The following is a 17,363-nucleotide window of genomic DNA, read 5'->3' as shown; positions in this document are numbered from 1 at the left end:
TCAAGGCTGGGGTCTGTGGTTGTGTAAGGCTAGAATCCACCTCTCTCAATATCCCACCCAATTCAATCCCAGTGACAAATTCTACCAGGGAGGTGTGCATCCTTCAGCTCATGAGAATTCCCTACCAATTCATTTAAGGTTTTAACAGAGGGTGTTTGTTTTTTAGGCGTTGTGGGATTTGAGCGAGGGCAAGGTGCACCCGGGATACTACACTTTCTCAACCCAAGATAAGGACACTTAAAATGCCAAAAGCCAGAATATCTGAAAGGGACAGAGTCAAGGTGCAGAGCCACAGTCTCTCCTGCACAGTGGCGACTCTCACTTCAGTCTGTCCAGCACACTCAGGATCCCGGAGACCCACAGTGGAGCCCAGCACTCTGACGCGCTGAAGTGGAGCCACACCATGCATATCAGCCAAAGGCCACAGCCAGTGTATGGCAGACAAGGTTACGAAGATCAGGGCACAGCTGGGATTTGGTCATGTGCTGTTTAACTGCACGATTCAGCACTTGTCGGGGTTTTGTGTTACCGAGCCATCTCATTTCACGGAGCCCCCTAAACCAGCCTGAGAGTACACTGCACAGCTAAGCACACCTCTCCTTTCCTTCTCTGCACAGCGGGCTTGACAAGGGTCCCCTTGGCAAATCAAAAAGTTTTATTTCCATTCAAAACCTCCTACCACACAGATGCACCAGACACAGCTGGACAGAGCACAGAGATAAGAAAGCAACCCCTCCTTCGAGCCCCCCCAGCACCCCCCCCCCCCCCCCAGTCTTCCAATCCCCCGCAGGGTCGGGGGCTGTTATCTGCTGTACGTCCGTGAGGCCAGCTTGCCGTTCTGTCCCCGGGAGGAGAACTCCCCACCTGCGCCCCCTAGCTGCGAGCGCTGAGATGCCAGCAACGGCGGGGCGGGTCTGTAAGGGGCGGCCGAGGGGTCAGCCCGCCGCTGGGTTTGGGACTGGTGCGACGGATTGACCCCCGGCGCCCCGGCCGCGCTCCCACTGACGCAGGCGGAGGGCGCCCCCTGCTGCAGGTTCAGGATGCTGTCTATGGCGCTCTGTAGGTGCTCGTTGAGCGAGTCGTCCGGCGGGGGGCTGCCGCTGGAGAAGCTGGCGTTGTCCATGTCGGGGGAGTCCGACTTGTGCCGCTTGGCGGGGAGCAAGGAGTCCCAGGAGCAGGAGGAGCCCGTGGGTGAGGGAGGCGCGGGGGCCTGCTGTTCCGCCCTGGGTGGCCTCTCCCTGCCCTTTCCACCGCCCCCCTGAACTCGTCCCAAGCCACCCCCACGCTCTCTGTCCTCCTGCTCCTCATCCTCCTCCCCTGAGTGGTGTAGAGGGTGCCGATTTTTGACCATGCCCCTATAAAAGGCTTCCTCCACCTCTGCCAGCTCGTGCATGAGCCCCGGGGAGGAGGCCCGGCTCTGTGCGTTAGCCCCGCCTCCCCCCGGGCCCCGCCCTGCGTTCGTGTGGTCCTGGGAGTGGCCCTTGCCCCCCCGGTTCTCCACCTTCATGCTGGCGATCACTGTCCGGCCCGGAGGGGAGGGGGAGCCCCGGGACCGGGGCGACAGGCGGTGGAGGTTCGCGGGGTGCTGGGGAGGGTGTGCCGTGCCCCCGCCCCCGGCCACCCCCGGCCGCAGGGGCGGGCTGATGTTCTCCCGGTAGGTTTTGCGCAAGGGGAGCCGGCAGGAGGTCGGCGGCGTCGCCACGGCGTTCCCTTTGCCACCGCCCACCTCGTGGTGCTCCAGGGTCCCGTTCATCTGCGGCGAAGAAAAGGAGGAGGTCGACGAAGAGAGGGAGGTGGACACTGTGGAGGAGGGAGCCGCACGGTGGGCAGGGCCGGCGAGCGAGGTCACCACACTGACGGCCGGCGAGGGGGCGGAGCTGCAGGTGCGGGGAGGAGTCCTGACGGCGGCCACGGCAGGAACGGCGGGAGTGGCGGGCCTGGGCTGCTGCTGCTTCTGAGGGGACTGCCGCTGCTGCGGGTCAGGGCGGGGCGGAGGCTGGCTCTGCGAGTGGACCGGGTCCAGCGCCGTGTTGTGGACCACCTTGGTGAGGCCTGCCTCCTGCTTGATCTTCAGCTTCAGGCCGATGCGCCGGCGCGCCTCGTACGTCTTGATGGGCGGCTTGCTGCTGCGCTGGGGGAGGGAGTCGTCGTCATCGCCGCCGCCCCCGGAGCGGGAGAAGCCGGGGGTGGAGGTGAGAGAGGAGCCCTGATCGGCCGATCCCAGCCTCGCTGCCGCTGGGGTCGGGGCGGAACTCGTGGACCAGGACACGGAGGCCCCGCCCCCACCCTGCTTAATCACCAGCTTTGTGGGCGGGTAGTGGGTGGGAGCGGGCGTCTGCGTGGGCGTGGCTGCTGCGGGGGCTGCGGCCTTCATGGCACTGGGCTCTGCAGGGTGCTGTGTGCTGGCCGTGGCACTCTGGAGGGCCGCGTACTCGTCTGTGGAGGGACCAGAGGACAGGGTCAGCTGTGACCACGGCCAGGGTGGCATGCGTGTAAGCAGGGTCCACAGGGCGCTACATGTCAACCCACCTGGTCTCTCCTTGGCCAGGAGCCGGTCCTGGTTCAGAGCAGTCTTCTCCTCCTGGATGAACATCCTGTCAATCATCACCATCTCTGCCGAGGGACCCAGCCTCTGCTCAAGGAGGGAATGCAAAGAAGTGTATAACAGCAGTACACACCCACACAGACACACACACAAATGTATATTGTAGGACACACGCACAAAGGCAGGAATTGTCAATTGTACCTTGGACTCCTCGAAGAGCAGCAGACGATACTTATCGAGCATGGCCTGCGTCCGCTTCAACAGCTGGCTGGAAACGCTCTCAAACTCCTCATCCACTGGAGGCAGAGAGGGAAGAGTTACATAGTGACACGGAGCGGGCGGGGTTCTGAGGTGCTGGAAGGGGACCGGGCGGAGGCCGTGGGGATTTGGGTTCTACCTCTGCGGTAGTCCTGCAGGGAGGAAGGGGTGCCCTGGTACAGGTGATAGGGGATGAGCCTCTGGAGGGCGTCTGCGAAGGAGCGGAAGGGCGAGCTGTAGTCCGGGTGCAGCACCGAGCCCTGCTGCTTCCTCAGCTGCTCCAGCATCCTGCAGACACAGAGAGGAGAGCCCGACACACGGGTTCATAACTGGAGGACAGAGGCTGCATGAAGACACTTCAACACCAAGAACATTAACTACCCCAAAGACGCAGGCCGCTGCACATACACAAGAACACAAAGACACACAAATGCATCCCTCTTCATGCGCGCGCAAATTACCAACCTGGCTTCCTTGCTGGGCTTCATGGAAAAAGGCATCTTTAATGCTGTAGTCTATGAAGGGGAAAAAAAAACAGTACATACTTGGTCACAGATGCACAATGTGGATGCTCTGTCAGCAAAATTACCCTTGAATATTTAAACTGTAATGTATATTAAGTTGTGCCAGGACACTGTATGGTGCTTTTATTTTGAAATATGCACTCCAAATGTCACATGTAGCCCAGATATCACATGATGGTGTGTTTCCTCAACGGTGTGACTATGTGTTTTCTATAAGCGGCTGAGTTTTATTACTAGACCTAAAGAAATTGCAGCACAATTCTTAGCTTGCACACACCAAAGAGATCAGAGGCAGCACTCCCTGGCTAGAGCTCTTACACCATTACATTACTGGTATTTAGCAGATGCTCTTATCCAGAGTGACTTACATCAGTTACAATTTATTTACTTTACAACATTATCTATTTATACAACTGGATATTTTACTGAGGCAATTGTGGCTAGCCCAAGGGTACAGCAGCAGTGCCCCAGCGGGGAATTGAACCGGCATCCTTTCGGTTACGAGTCCTGCTCCTTAACCACTATGCTACATTGCTGCACCAGGTCAAAAAAGACTGGGGTCAGAGATGACACTTTAAAACCCAGATGGACTGCAGCGTCTATGTATTCATGAACATGTGGAGGTGCAGAGGAGGGTTTCGGGTCCCTCACCTGTGTCTGTACTGGAGCAGGAGGCTGGGGAGCACTCAACTGGGAGACTCCGGTGCCCATTACCTGCAGACCCCCCTTGGCCACAGACAGACCCCCAACCGAATTGATCACCCCCTGCTTTGACTGGGAGACAGGAAGACAAGGCAATCGGGGTGAAAGGGGAAGGAGGAGAGAGGCAGACGGTGACACACTGTTAGCTGTTCAAACGTTGGCGTCAGTTTGGCAGTTGTCGCGGGAATGAGGCTGTTCCTCACCTGCACGGACTGCGTAAGGCCGACTGAGCTGATCTCCTGCTTAACCACAGGCCCTGCTGTTGCGGGAGCACCTGGGAACACCTTCACTTCGCTGGATACTGAAGGGGAAAAAACAAAAACAGCCAAGAGTGAGCAATGAACATACAGGAGCATTCACTTATGTGACTAAAAAACATACTGATGGCACCAAGGATGGATCTGCAATTCAATGAACACAAAAAGCAGTTACAGGAACTCGTAAGGGCCTCTGGTGTGGGTCTGGTAGACCCAAACAATCTCTGAGGTACATTTTCTACTGTCTTGAAATGACTTTCTTTCATGGAACACTTGCAATTCACTCACACCAGACTTGTTCCAATTTGACCAAAAAAATGATTCTCATCAAGTCAAAATCAAGGTCAACAGCCCTCTGACATCAATGTTAAACAGGAGCCTGGATCCCTGACGTTCAACAGGAGGTGAAGGGAGTCTGACCCGGAGCCGGAGTCTTCACTAGCACTGTGGTCTGCTGCAGCATGGAGGTGCTGGCGCCAGCTGACGATGCCACGATGTGAGCGGAGGGTGTGTCCTGCTGAGGGCTGAACTGGCTGGGGCCGAGAGTCTGCGGCTGTGCCTGCTGCTTCGCCTGCAGGATAATACTGTGCTGGACCTGAGAGGGCAGGCGAGACGGGGAGAGCAGACAGCTGTCAGAGGGTGCTCCCGCTTGGAGCTATAGAGAGACGGCACTCTCTATAGCTCTGGTAAAGAGTCTCACGTGGGCACGCCGGAGGCCTACCTGGTGCAGTCTGTCCAGCAGCTGTTTCTGCTGGGGGGACGGCTGGGCGATGGCCGACAGGGTCTGCAGCTGAGCGCTGACCAGCTGCAGGGTCTGCTGCTGCTCCGCCGTCAGGCTCAGCACAGGGGCCTGCTGCTTCGCCGCCGCGCCCAGGGAGGCGCCTGCCGGCGGAGCTGCGAACTGGAACTGCACGGGCGGCACGCGGGGGGGCTTTGGGGAGCAGGAGGAGGGGGGCGCTTCTTGCTGGAAGGGGGCGGGCTGGGATGGGGGGCGGCTCTGCGCCAGGGGCTGGGCCTGGGGTTGAGGTTGCTGTGGTTGCTGGGGGGAGTCCCCAATTTGGTTGTGGATGATGAAGAGGGGGGGCAGGGAGGAAGGGGTGCAGGAGCGGGACGGGGGCTGCGGCTGGATCTGGGGTGGGGGTTCGGAGGGCGGCCGGGACTGCTGCTGTTGGTGGAGGGGCGACTGTATCTGTTGGCCCAGAATTACCGAAGGGGGCTGCGCGGGCTGGGGGCTGCCCGTCTGACCGAGCGAAGAGGCCGCTGAATGGGCAGACAGCGGATGTGAAGGAGACGCCCCGAGCCCTTTCGTCTGCTGCTGGTGTCCTGTCGAGGGGATCTGTTTTTACAGGAACAGGAGGTGCAAACAGGTGTGAGGTATTAACATAAGGAATTAAATTATGTTATGTTAAACATTAATACTACTTTCAAGTAAAATATTAAACACCACTGACAATTCAAGAATTTCTAAATAAACTCATAAATAATCTTTATAAAACTATTTAGAGCGTGATTTTATCATTGACCCATAAATTGGGGTTATTACCTGTTAACTAGCTAGGCTATTTAAATTATTTGGCAAAAAAAGGATTCAGATCACAATTTACACAGCTCCATACATTAGTGAATTTTTCAATTTCCAGTGATATCGACACTCAAATACTGAGCTGTCAAAAAATGACATATACCTAATAAGGCACAGAGCATTTCAGACACGTCAGTGCACGGATGTGGAGAAAAGGCCAAAGCCCTGACAGGTGCAATCAAACCAATCAGGGAGAGGCAACAGTCAGCCCAAGCAGCACAAACACAGATGCAGCAGCAGCAGTGTCACGGGGCGCGGGGGGGGGGGCGGCCCAGCTCCAAACGTTTTTCCGATTGTTGTTTTGACATTTGTTTTTCAAATTTTTCCACTCACAACCCACAAACGTTGTGAAGAGTGCAGCAGTGAGCTAAGGCACACATTAATGCACCTCATTCAAAAGAGCACAACAAGAGTGAATTCTGTCCAAGCAAATACATTTAAAATGCACAGCACCAAAGAACATGGAACACCATCAAAATATTATGACTGAAAGCACAACTAAGATGTAATGGTAATGAAACCTGGCCGATTTTGTATAATTTCAGTTCAAACCTCTGCTTCATGACAATTTCAGAGAGTACTTAGGAAGTTAAGTAATTAAAGTTAAAAACTAAAGATCACATTTCAGGCTAGACATCAAGAAAGAACTGTCACACTTAATATCCCACACTAATCGCTTCATGCACACAAAAAAGAAAAAATATAAATAAAGTAAAATATAGTGCAATAAAACTACCATTTCATAACCAAAACTGATAAATGACTTTTCTTGGAGTATCAAGTTGCCTTCAAAGGCAGAGAGCAAAAAAACACTGTCCTAAAAATACCAGCCCTTTCCAGTAAGCCCTCATAAATCCCTTTGTCCTTGACTGCAATTTAGTTGAGATGATTAGGTCTAGTGTACATGATAGATTCGGGGGGTGGAATCATTTAGCCAAAGAATGTCATCATGACCCAGAAGTCTGAGGGGTTGAGAGTGGGACACGGGGGACTGTGGGGAAATTCATTCAGGCAGACAATCATTGTTTGGGGGAGGGGTACAATAAGCACAGATCTGACCCAGGAGTAGTACAGGCTAGCGGGAGGCTAAAAGAAGGGACAAGTATATGAAGGAGGGTACATAAGAGTTAGCAGAAGTGTGTGCGCGTCAGCAGAAACAGAGGACTCAGTGTAGTACAGCACTGCCATACCAGCTTTTGAATGAGGATGGGGGCGTTGCTCAAGAGGGGGAGCGGCAGAGAAATGAGGAACAGATGACTTCAAAGGGATTCTATCACATATCCACATGTAATATCATTATCCCTCAAATAAGCACGCGTAGCTCATTTTTTTATTTAACATTAATAGCCTTTTACATGCTGTATTTGTGCATGTATTTTATCTTCAGCTGAAACTGATACACACACCAGAAGTATAGAAAAACTTTCACATTCAAACAGCAATATGCTGTGAGGAATTCAATCACACTACTGACCAAACACAGCCCACTAGTTGTACAGAACCAAAGGATAGTACTTTCAAGCAAGCATCAACAGGGGAGTGAGCATATCCATGCAATGTGGAAAGCAACAGCTTAAACAGAAGAGGAACTAAAGAAAACTGGCAAACAGCAACGGTATTGCACACAGTTGTCATAAAAACTCATGCTAGAAACAGAGGACTGATTAGTGCCAAGGACACTGATATTCAACAAGGTAACGTCAGCAAAAGGAGGGTATGAAAGTATCTGCTTATACTCCCACACCACTAAAGCTACATTGGGATGCTGATTTCTGATGGATCATAGGGGGCACAGTGGAGCACAGGACTTGCTAGGGTGGCGGTAGCTGAAATAATACTACGGGGGAAAAGAAACAGCAACAGCAAGTGAATTAAATATGATACAACCAGGAGCGGTAACTGACAACAGAGAAAATGGCAGAGCAAAACAATACTGCGGGGAGAGGCAGGGTCCTAATCAGCAGAGGCTGCAGCAAGTGGGAGGGGCTGAACGAAGGGGACGTGTCTACCTGGTAAACCACTGCTGCCTTGTTGGAGGGGCCAACAGGGTGGGCGGAGCTCTGGCCCAACCATGCCTCGGCTGATAGGCCGTCTCGGCCCGAGGGGGCTGGAGCAGCGTTGCTGCTGACGATGACAGAGGCGGGAACACACCCAGAGGTGGGCGAGGCACTCCCTGTTTGCTGCTGCTGCTGCTGCTGCTGCTCCTGATACGAGCAGATTTATTGGTCCAGGGCGGGAAGAGCAAAACCGTTATCAGAGAGAGAGGTCAGAGGCTGTCTGCTTGCTTGTTGGCTAACAACATATGCTCACAAACACATGTGTTTGTGTGGGCAAACACACGGCAGGGCACACTGACCTGCTGCAGGAACATCAGGGAGTCGTGGCTCAGGATCATGCCGGAGCCCTGCGGCGCGAGGAGCAGCTTCCCGGGGCTGTGCTGTGCGGGAGGGGCCGTCAGGGCGGCGACCGGGGGGTTGGAGGAAGATGAGGCGGAGGAGGAGGACGGAGAGGAGGACAAAGAGGTGGGGACGGGGACGGAGACGGGCGGAGCGGTCTGCACGGTGAGGATGGAGGGAGGAGGGGCGGGGTGGGGCGCCTGGTCTGCAGCGCCGCCCAGCACGGCCACGCCCTCCACGGGCTGGCACGCGCCTGCCACTGCCGCCCTGCTGCCGCCGCTGCTGCTGCTGGGGACGCTGCCGGCCAGCTGCGGGGGAGGAGGCTGCAAGCTGACAGCGGGGCCCAGGCCTTCCACCTGGCTCAGCATGGCGAGGGAGTTCTGGAGGGGCATCCCCTGTATGACCGTCTGGGCCTGCCCCACCACGGGGTGTGCCTGCGTCTGCGTCTGGGCCAGCGAGACGGGCATCTGGAACACAGTGGGGTGCCCGATCTGACCCGGCTGCAGCTGGATGGGTCCCGACAAGATGTGGGCGGTGCCAGGGTGCCCCTGCGGGCCCAGCACCTGCCCAAGGTTGAGGTTCTGATTGGTGGCAAGGATCTGGTTGGCGATCAGCTGCCCGCCGGGGCCCTGGCTGGTAATGATGTGGCCGCCCGGGTGCTGGGCCAGGATCTGACCCCCCGCTTGCAGCTGGGGCAGCAGGAACTGGTGGTTCTGCCCCTGCAGGACAGTCTGTGACGGGATGACGATGCTGCCCGACTGGTTGAGCACGTGCACGCTCAGCGGCTTGCCCCCTGTGTGCGGGGCCTGCTGTTTGAAGATTGCCTGGGGGAAGGACGCCCCCTGAGGCGCTGCCTGTGTGCTCAGGACCACGTTGCCGCTCGGCTTGCCTGCCAAGAAGGCCACGTTCGGGGAGGTGGTGACAGGGACTTGGCCTTGCTGGACCCCCAGGGCCTTGCTGGCATCGTTCTGCAGGGAGGGGGCGGTGGGGAGCCTGGGCTGAATGACTCCCCCCTGGGGGGGTTTGGGCTGGATGGGAGTCGGGGTGCGTTGGATGATCACGTTCTGCATGAGGGCGCCTTGGTTCAGGGCCTTCTGTTGGGCTGCGATTCCCGCGCCCAGGGGGGCACCGCTGAACCCCACCAGCCCGCTGGAAGTGGTCATAGTGCTCCCACCGAGGCTATTGGTGGTACTGGTGCTGCTCACCCCAACAACAGCCCCGTTGAGAGCTGGGGATGCCAAATTGGCCTTGCCTCCTTGAATCAAGAGGCCACCACCCGCCGTGGAGCTCAGAACCGATGCTCCCAGCCTGGCCTGTGCACTGGCAGCCCCAGTCTCCGGTCCAGGCTGGTGCAGCTGGTATCCTCCCACGGTTTTGGCCAGGATCGGCTGCCCAGACTGGTTAATAGTCATGACCGTGGGCTGGCCCACGACCTGAATCTGCCCGATGCCCAAGTGCCCTGACTGACTCCCATTGGGCAAGGCCTGTAAGCCAGAGATGGGCTGCAGGGTCACGTTCCCCAGGCCCACCTGCTGCATAAACGGCTGGACGCTGATGGCCTTGTTCATGACCTGGGACTGGAGCTGCAGGCCCGGGTGAGCCAGCACCGGCCCAATCATGTCTGGCGCAGCGCCGGGGGGCGTGGCGGTGGAGCTGGAGGCTGCACCAGGGAAGATCTGTGCGGAACCTCCGACTCCGATACCCACCCCCACGGCGGCCCCGCCCGCGCCGGCCAGGCCTGGATCGTGCAGGGGCTGCACCACGGGCGTCAGGCCGGGTATCCCGAAGGAGCCCAGGTCCAGCTCGGCCTCGGCCTCCTGCAGGCTCTGCTCCGTGATGTTGGCCTCGGCCAGGCTCTGCTGCAGGATGTCGCACGGCTCACTGTTTGCGCCCACGCCGCCGCCTCCCGGGGAGGAGCCTCCCAGGATGTCGTCATCCTCCAGGAAGTCCAAGTCCACGCTGCCGCTAGGCACCCCTGCTGGCACGCTCGCTGACAGCTGACTGGATGCCTGGACCTCAGGCACATGGCCCTGAGAGAGAGAGGGAGAGAGAGAGTGAGATGTGGAAGAGAATGAGACGGTGGTGGATGAGAGAGAGAGAGAGAGAGAGAGAGAGAGAGAGAGAGAGAGAGAGAGAGAGAGAGAGAGCAGGAGGGGGTGCAGGAGACAGAACCAATGGGAAGTTCGCAGACATTAACACCTGATTCTCCTGCTGACTGGAATATTCTCGCACACCAATGACAAGAACAGTAAGGTGCAAGACAGCAAGAGAAACTGTTATTAGACTGACAATGCAGTAAGAGGAAAGAAGTTAAATCATACAGAACAAATACTACCGCGTACAGTAACGCACATGCACTGAAATATTGAGCAAGAAAGTTAATGAGCAACATGGCAAACAGAGCACAGACAGAGAACTATGGAAGAGAGAGAAAGAGGAAGGGAGGCGCAACAAAGCAAAATAAAAGAGAGAGAAGGACAGGAGGCGGCAGACAGAAAAACTGGGTGAAAATGGGGTAACATGTATGTGAATGGGCCTCTGGTTGTGTAAATGTGAGATGTGGGGAAGGCTGGGTGCACAGTGTGTAAATGGGTGGTGGTGGGGGTTACTCACCCCAGCACTGGAGAAGAAGGAGCTGGAGGGGTCAGCCGAGCCGTCCAACAGGTCATCGGTGTCCAGCTACAGGCAGACACACGAAGGGCAGGAGGACCGACAGCCAGGCACACACACAGGCACAAAAGCAGGCGTGCGCACACACGCACAAACACGCACACACACGCACACACACGCACACACACACACACACACACACACACACACACACACACACACACACACACACACCGGACCACACGACAACCACAGAGGGAGATTGGCAGACACAAGAGGACGCAGAATCAAGACCGGGCACAAGCAAACCAGCAGACAAAAGGACAAGTGAAGCAGGGACAGATATGGAGGGAAAGGAGAGCAGAGCAGGAGGGTTGGTTAAGAAGGACAGAGGAGGCACAGACAAAAAGAAGCAGGGAAGACAGGAAACAAATTAGTATTTCCTCATTATTTCCATTTTCAAGAAGAAAATTTTTTAAAAATCAGGACTGAAATCAAGGGATGCAGTAATATTGTTTTGAAACACCAACAAGCAGAGGAGCTCACTGGAAGACAGACACACACATAAACTGGGATAGCGGGTGGGGGGTGGGGGGGGGGGGGGGGGGGGCAAACTGTTTCCGAAGCCAGGGTTTGCATCAGGGTGTGAGCATCGGGTCATGTCATATGGGTGTGCTTGTATCAGTGAGTACTGTGTTTGGTATATGGCTGCATATTCCATATGGGTGGAACAGTGATGAGTGATCAGAGTGCATCTGATGCTTGTGTGGAAAGGTACAGAAAGTATTTCTAAATTCGACCAATCATCAAGGACGCTCGCACTTACATGTGTTTCTGATCCATGAAGGAAGTCGTTGAGGGCCTGTGGGTCGCTGTGGGAGAGGAAAGACAAGATAACGCAGTTGCAACCAAGCCTGGTGCATCCAGTGAGGCCTGAAAATGCTCACTTACTAACTGTATGACAGCAAGCTTTCTGCATGCTAAAACACTTCCCTAATGAAATCACACCTACTTTAGTTTGCAAATAGATATACAGGCAATATAGCAGTCAACCACTCGTCAGATCAGGCTCATTAGTGCAGCCTAAACAGTGGAATGGCCACTGCATTTGAATGGGGAGGCGTTCCAAAACCATCCTGAAACTAGACACACGCCTACACGGTGTTCTTGTTCGCACAACAGGGCGCTTTACAGTGACACTGGGGCCTGCGAAATGAAACACTCACCAAATTACATCTAGCAAGCACCTGCCGTCTTCATCATCCATGTCAACTGCAAAGCAAAAGCACAGGTTAATCACAGGAGGCACACTCTCCCTGCCAGCTCAGCTGCCACCCATGACCTCTGGTGTAAAAGCAAGCAACTAAGCACCGAAAAGCCTTGGGGAGAAAGCTCATTGGTTAAGACTGCCTTTACACATATTAACAATATTAGATCTAGTGAACCTCCTTCCTGGACAAGAAAAATAACAGATGTGAACCAAACAGGTATATGCGGGTTAACAATCTGAATGAAAGCTGAAAATACATGCACGGTAATAACGTACAAGGGTACTGGACACTGCCCATCAAGAGGAACTGCAGAGAAGCAGCATACTGTCACACCGTAATGGTCTTAGATTTACACTGCCGAAAGAGCCAGTGAAACATCTAAAGCACAGACAGCTGAAAGGCTGAGGCAGAGGATATTCTGTGTAACTCAAACAATTCGGCTCTACGTGACTAATCCCTTTGACGGTATACCCCTGCAAAAGGTTCATACGTCTGACAGAACGCTGCAGAACTGAAAATCAGCTGAGGCAGTGTGCTGTACATTTGCGTTTATGAGACAGTCTGATAGGAATCTGGTTCTGCTTAGGACCGATACTGCAAGATGCTTGACATAACTCATGATTCTGACATTTACATGCTGAGCACCAACAGAAGACAACTGCTTAATATATGAAACATATTTCTTCAAAAAATACATAGTTAGTCGTGTGCTTCACTTTTACTACTTTGTCCTGTAGATGTATGTGCTTCATGAAATGGGTTTCCATGGCCGAGCAGCTGTACACAAGCCCAACATCATTATGTGCAATGCCAAACGATGGATGGAGTGGTGCAAAGCATGCCGCCACTGGACTCTGGAGCAATGGAAACGTGTTTTCTGGAATGATGAATCATGCTTCACTATCTGGCAGTCTAATGGATGAATCTGGGTTTGGCGGATGCCAGGAAAATGCTACCTACCGGAATGCATAGTGCCTACTGTAAAGTTTGGTGGAGGAGGGATAATGGTCTGGGGCTGTTTTTCAGGGGTTGGGCTAGGCCCCTTATTTGTGAAGGGTAAGATTAATGCTACAGCATACAAAGATATTTAAGACAATTGTATGCTTCCAACTTTGTGGCAACAGTTTGGGGAAGGCTCTTTCCTGTTCCAGCATGACTGTGCCCCTGTGCACAAAGCAACGTCCATAAAGACATGGTTTGACGAGTTGGTGTAGAGGAATTCCAGTGGCCTGCACAGAGCCCTGACCCATTGAAGACCTTTGGGATGAATTAGAACGCCGATTGTGAGCCAGGCCTTCTCGTCCAACATCAGTGCCTGACCTCACAAATGCTCTTTTGGCTGAATGGGCACAAATTCCCACAGACACACTCCAAAATCTTGTGTAAAGCCTTCCCAGAAGAGTGGAGGCTGTTATAGCTGCAAAAGGGGGGGGGGGGTGTCTGGCAACTCCATATTAATGCCCATGGTTTTGGAATGGGATGTCCAATAAGCTCATATAGGAGTGATGGTCAGGTGTCCACATACTTTTGGCCATATAGTGTATGACTAACAGTCACGGAATTTGAGAGATAATCTTAACCAGGAAGAGATCATAAGATGACCTCACACAATTGCTTAAGGATGACTGAGAGGCCTAGATTGAGGCCTAGGTAAAGCCTAGTTTGCTCGAGTTCACTTCAGGCACTACAGCGCCAGAGTAAAATTACAATGTCCCCATTCATTATCATCAATTTAGCACGCAGACGCTCCCCAAGCAGTGAGACTTTCACCACTTGCAACTGACATGACGGCTGCTTCGAGACAGCTCGAGCAGGGCGAGGAGACATTATAGCAGACAATACCATTATACCTGGGTGCAAAAGGTACACACTGTTGGTGTCAAGTTAAAACCAGGTTTACTTCTCACAGATACAAATATCAGTGGTTTCTACAAAGTATTCAGAAGTCTTTCAGGGAGCACTGACACACCATCACAGGCTTTGTGCTGTGAAGCAACTGTTAAAACAGCATCTCTAAGACTGGCTTTGTTGAAAAGAACCTAAAGGGGCATTGTGCAAAAATAATCTTTACGGAAGTAAACACACCACTCAACCCGAGTCTACACAGCCAGCTAGTCTATGCATTCCAGACCTTATTCGCCTTACCCTTCACAACAGCTCTTGAAAAACCATTAACCTCTTCTCCACTCTGTTTTAAAGTTTATTCTTATAGCATGTTTGTTACCGTTTGCTGTAGTATTCCTGTTATTGATTTACTTTTCAATCCAGCACTCACAAAGGCCAGTTTTTCCTCATGTTTTGTGCCTTTCCCAATTATTGCAAATACTGTCTATAGCAAAGCAGAAACATGATGGAGGGCCAAAGAAAGGTAAATAATAGTCAGCAGTTCTGAGTAGGAAAACACAACAATCCACACTTAACTTACTATCACAAAACAGGACATATGACAAGCATCAGTTTTCAAACAACAGCAGAAGTACATACAAGTGTGCTTTCAGATGCATCTACAGTTGCAACAGAGGAATCACAGATGCTGGAATCTGTTGCTTGCAATGATCAAAATATTTGAAACCAACCAAACAACATAAATCCATGCAAATGCTCTGATTACAGGAATCAAATCCCTTTGGTTAAATCTGAAATTGAATTAAGAATGCTCTAACTACTTTAAAAGGCCCAGGAATTAAATTCTTATTCAGTGCAATGCAATGTGCATCTCCTCCATTTCCTTCTTTTAAATGAAGACTTGACATTTATCATACCAAAGACACACATAGCATTGTGGATTCTGCATCAATACAATGTATGTAGTGACAGAGGCACTACAGCACTAGCATTTGTCTTTTACCCAAACTTTCAATAGCCCTGGCAACTTCGGAAAGTCTGAAACAAGGGAGTGGGTTCAACATAGACAGTTGAGTTTTTAACACAGATGTTTCACTTCGCCATCAGAAAACAAGTGAGAAAGATTTCTCAGTGTTACTGTCATTAGACACTTCACACACATTCATTCTACAAAGAATGCAGGGGACCAAAATATGTGTTCATATTTGATATCTGATCATATTTCTTGCTTTCCTGCTGAAATTTTCCCCAAGAAAAAAAAAAACCACTAGTGACATTAATAATTTAGAGCTCTTTAGATACATTTCAAACATAATGACATGTGGAGCCAAAAGCTGTTGACAGTGCATGATAGTAGTAAACTAAAACAAATGACACAGGTCTTTGTCAATATGTCAAAACAATGATTAATAACAGCAGTGATTTGTCAATCACAATGTATGTACAGGAATAAACACAGCAAGTTTTTTTAAGTGCAGATTAACTGTGTGCAGGTCTACCCAATCTACAGGTGAGAAAACTGCACAATCAGTGGCATGCTAACCGTCCCATTTAAAGCAGCAGCAATTCAAAGTACCTTATAAAATAACATAAATCAACCGTGTTATGATTCATCACACAGAGTAGGCTAAGAAACCAGACAAAAGCGCTTGACCAGCTGTATGAGAGAAGAGCACGATGAAAGTGGCTCGTCTGACTCTGCCTACCACTTGCAATTTTAATAAAATAATGAATAACAGGCGTGCAATTTCGGAACCAGTCATCTGCTTTGATTTGCGGCTTCTTTGCGTGCAACCTCTAAGTAAAAACGCGCAATTTTCATGCGCGCCGTAACACAATGTTTCTGCAACACAGATTTCCTTCCAATTAAACGGGTAACATCGAGTTAATGAGAAAATATTTTGATATGACACCCCCCTCCTCAAACCATGAACTCATTTCTAGACGAGCAGCTTGTTTAAAATTAACATCCATTAGAACGCTAAAGACTGAAGTAGGCGGGGACCAAAGTAACACTAGGCATCGATAAAACATAGCCCACTCTCACAACCTGTGTGCACAATCTTGCACAAAACTTGTTTGGTATGAACTCTTCAGCTAAATTATCCAGTTTTGATTGCTGGAGACTAGGCAAATGAGGGGGAAAGACGGATGAAGAAAGAGGGGGAGGGAAAGAAGAAAACACGGCTTGTAATGTGTGCTGTTGCTAACTAGCTAGCATACTACATCAGCTAGCTAACCCATTTGTAGTTTTTTGCACAAATCGACTATATTAGTCTTGTATTAACACCTGTCGTGTTATCCCTTGTCTCTCCTGATCTAAGCTGGCAATGGCATTTCGAATGAGTAGTTGTGATATTCAAGCACAGCTTATCTTTATATAAATATATAAAAACACGCTTAAACGCAGTATATATTTGGCAATTGTATCATTTTGTTAGAAATCAATAGTCACTTGACAGCAACGTTTATGCAATATTTTTCTTAACACTATCCTGATATCAGAGTTAAATATGAATATACATCTTGCTTCCCTTAAAGCAATTGCGTATAAATATTGAGTTAGCTAGCTAATGTTGGAATACTCTTGGACCGGGGGTATGTTTGGGAAATCAGTTTGTAATCGATCGATTACTTGGTCGTGCGGGATTCTGGTATTTTGAAGGAGGTAAATGTGGTGTTTGCGTTCCGCTTGGTGTGTGCGAATGATGCAGCTTTAATAGAGTTTACAGATTTATAGAGAAATTGCTACATTGTAACAAACTCACCCGAGACGATAGAGGTGCAGGTAGCGCGGGGTCTCCGGAACAGCCCCGCACGGGCTTCCATACAGGACCCAACACAGCAACACTCAGGCAGGGACGGACAGCCTGCTGCGTTTGCCTGTTCAATAAACAAACTCTATAATGTGAACTGATAGCAATAATATCGTATAGTCCATATAATACCTAGTGTATTAAAAAATCTTATCGGAAAAATTCCTGACGGGTGTATTTAACTATGGATGAATAAATGAGTATTGGTTAGTTATGGAATATCACCATTTTACATGTACAATGTATACCATGTTTCAAAAATGATTTTAATTGGTTTATTTCGTTCTCAAATTATTGTAAAACATATATCTAGACTGTTGGGAAGAATTTACGGGTAAGAACTGGGCAATAATTCTGTAATTTTGAACCGAACAAGAGAAATGACATTCTCAAAGAAAGAGGTACTTTCCAACCTCAGAAAAGACCGACGTACTTACACAAAATACAACTATTTGTAGTTTTAAGTCATTCGTATTTCTATACCTATTTTCTCCAAATGCACTGTTATTAATAATGTAGGCAATGTTACCAAATAAATGTGATTTAGCATGATAAAT

The 17,363-nt window shown here is 51.1% G+C and overlaps 1 protein-coding gene across 1 annotated transcript; it reads right to left on the bottom strand.

Moving 5' to 3' along the window:
• Positions 1-802: 802 nt before the first annotated feature.
• On the bottom strand, positions 803-16,793 carry LOC118774196 (BRD4-interacting chromatin-remodeling complex-associated protein-like). The gene is made up of 15 exons (XM_036523355.1): positions 16,759-16,793; positions 12,101-12,146; positions 11,701-11,746; positions 10,878-10,943; positions 8,225-10,294; positions 7,878-8,072; positions 5,008-5,622; positions 4,707-4,881; positions 4,233-4,330; positions 3,979-4,101; positions 3,269-3,318; positions 2,943-3,091; positions 2,747-2,841; positions 2,530-2,632; positions 803-2,436 (listed from the first exon to the last, which is right to left on the bottom strand). The coding sequence occupies exons 2-15, from the start codon at positions 12,139-12,141 to the stop codon at positions 803-805; spliced, it is 5,460 nt and encodes a 1,819-aa protein (XP_036379248.1). The 5' UTR covers positions 12,142-12,146; positions 16,759-16,793.
• Positions 16,794-17,363: the final 570 nt, after the last annotated feature.

The sequence above is a fragment of the Megalops cyprinoides genome, chromosome 3, assembly GCF_013368585.1.
Source record: "Megalops cyprinoides isolate fMegCyp1 chromosome 3, fMegCyp1.pri, whole genome shotgun sequence".
Classification (NCBI taxonomy): Eukaryota; Metazoa; Chordata; class Actinopteri; order Elopiformes; family Megalopidae; genus Megalops; species Megalops cyprinoides.
Note: the sequence above shows the minus strand (reverse complement) of the source record. Positions and strands in the feature narration are given on the sequence as shown.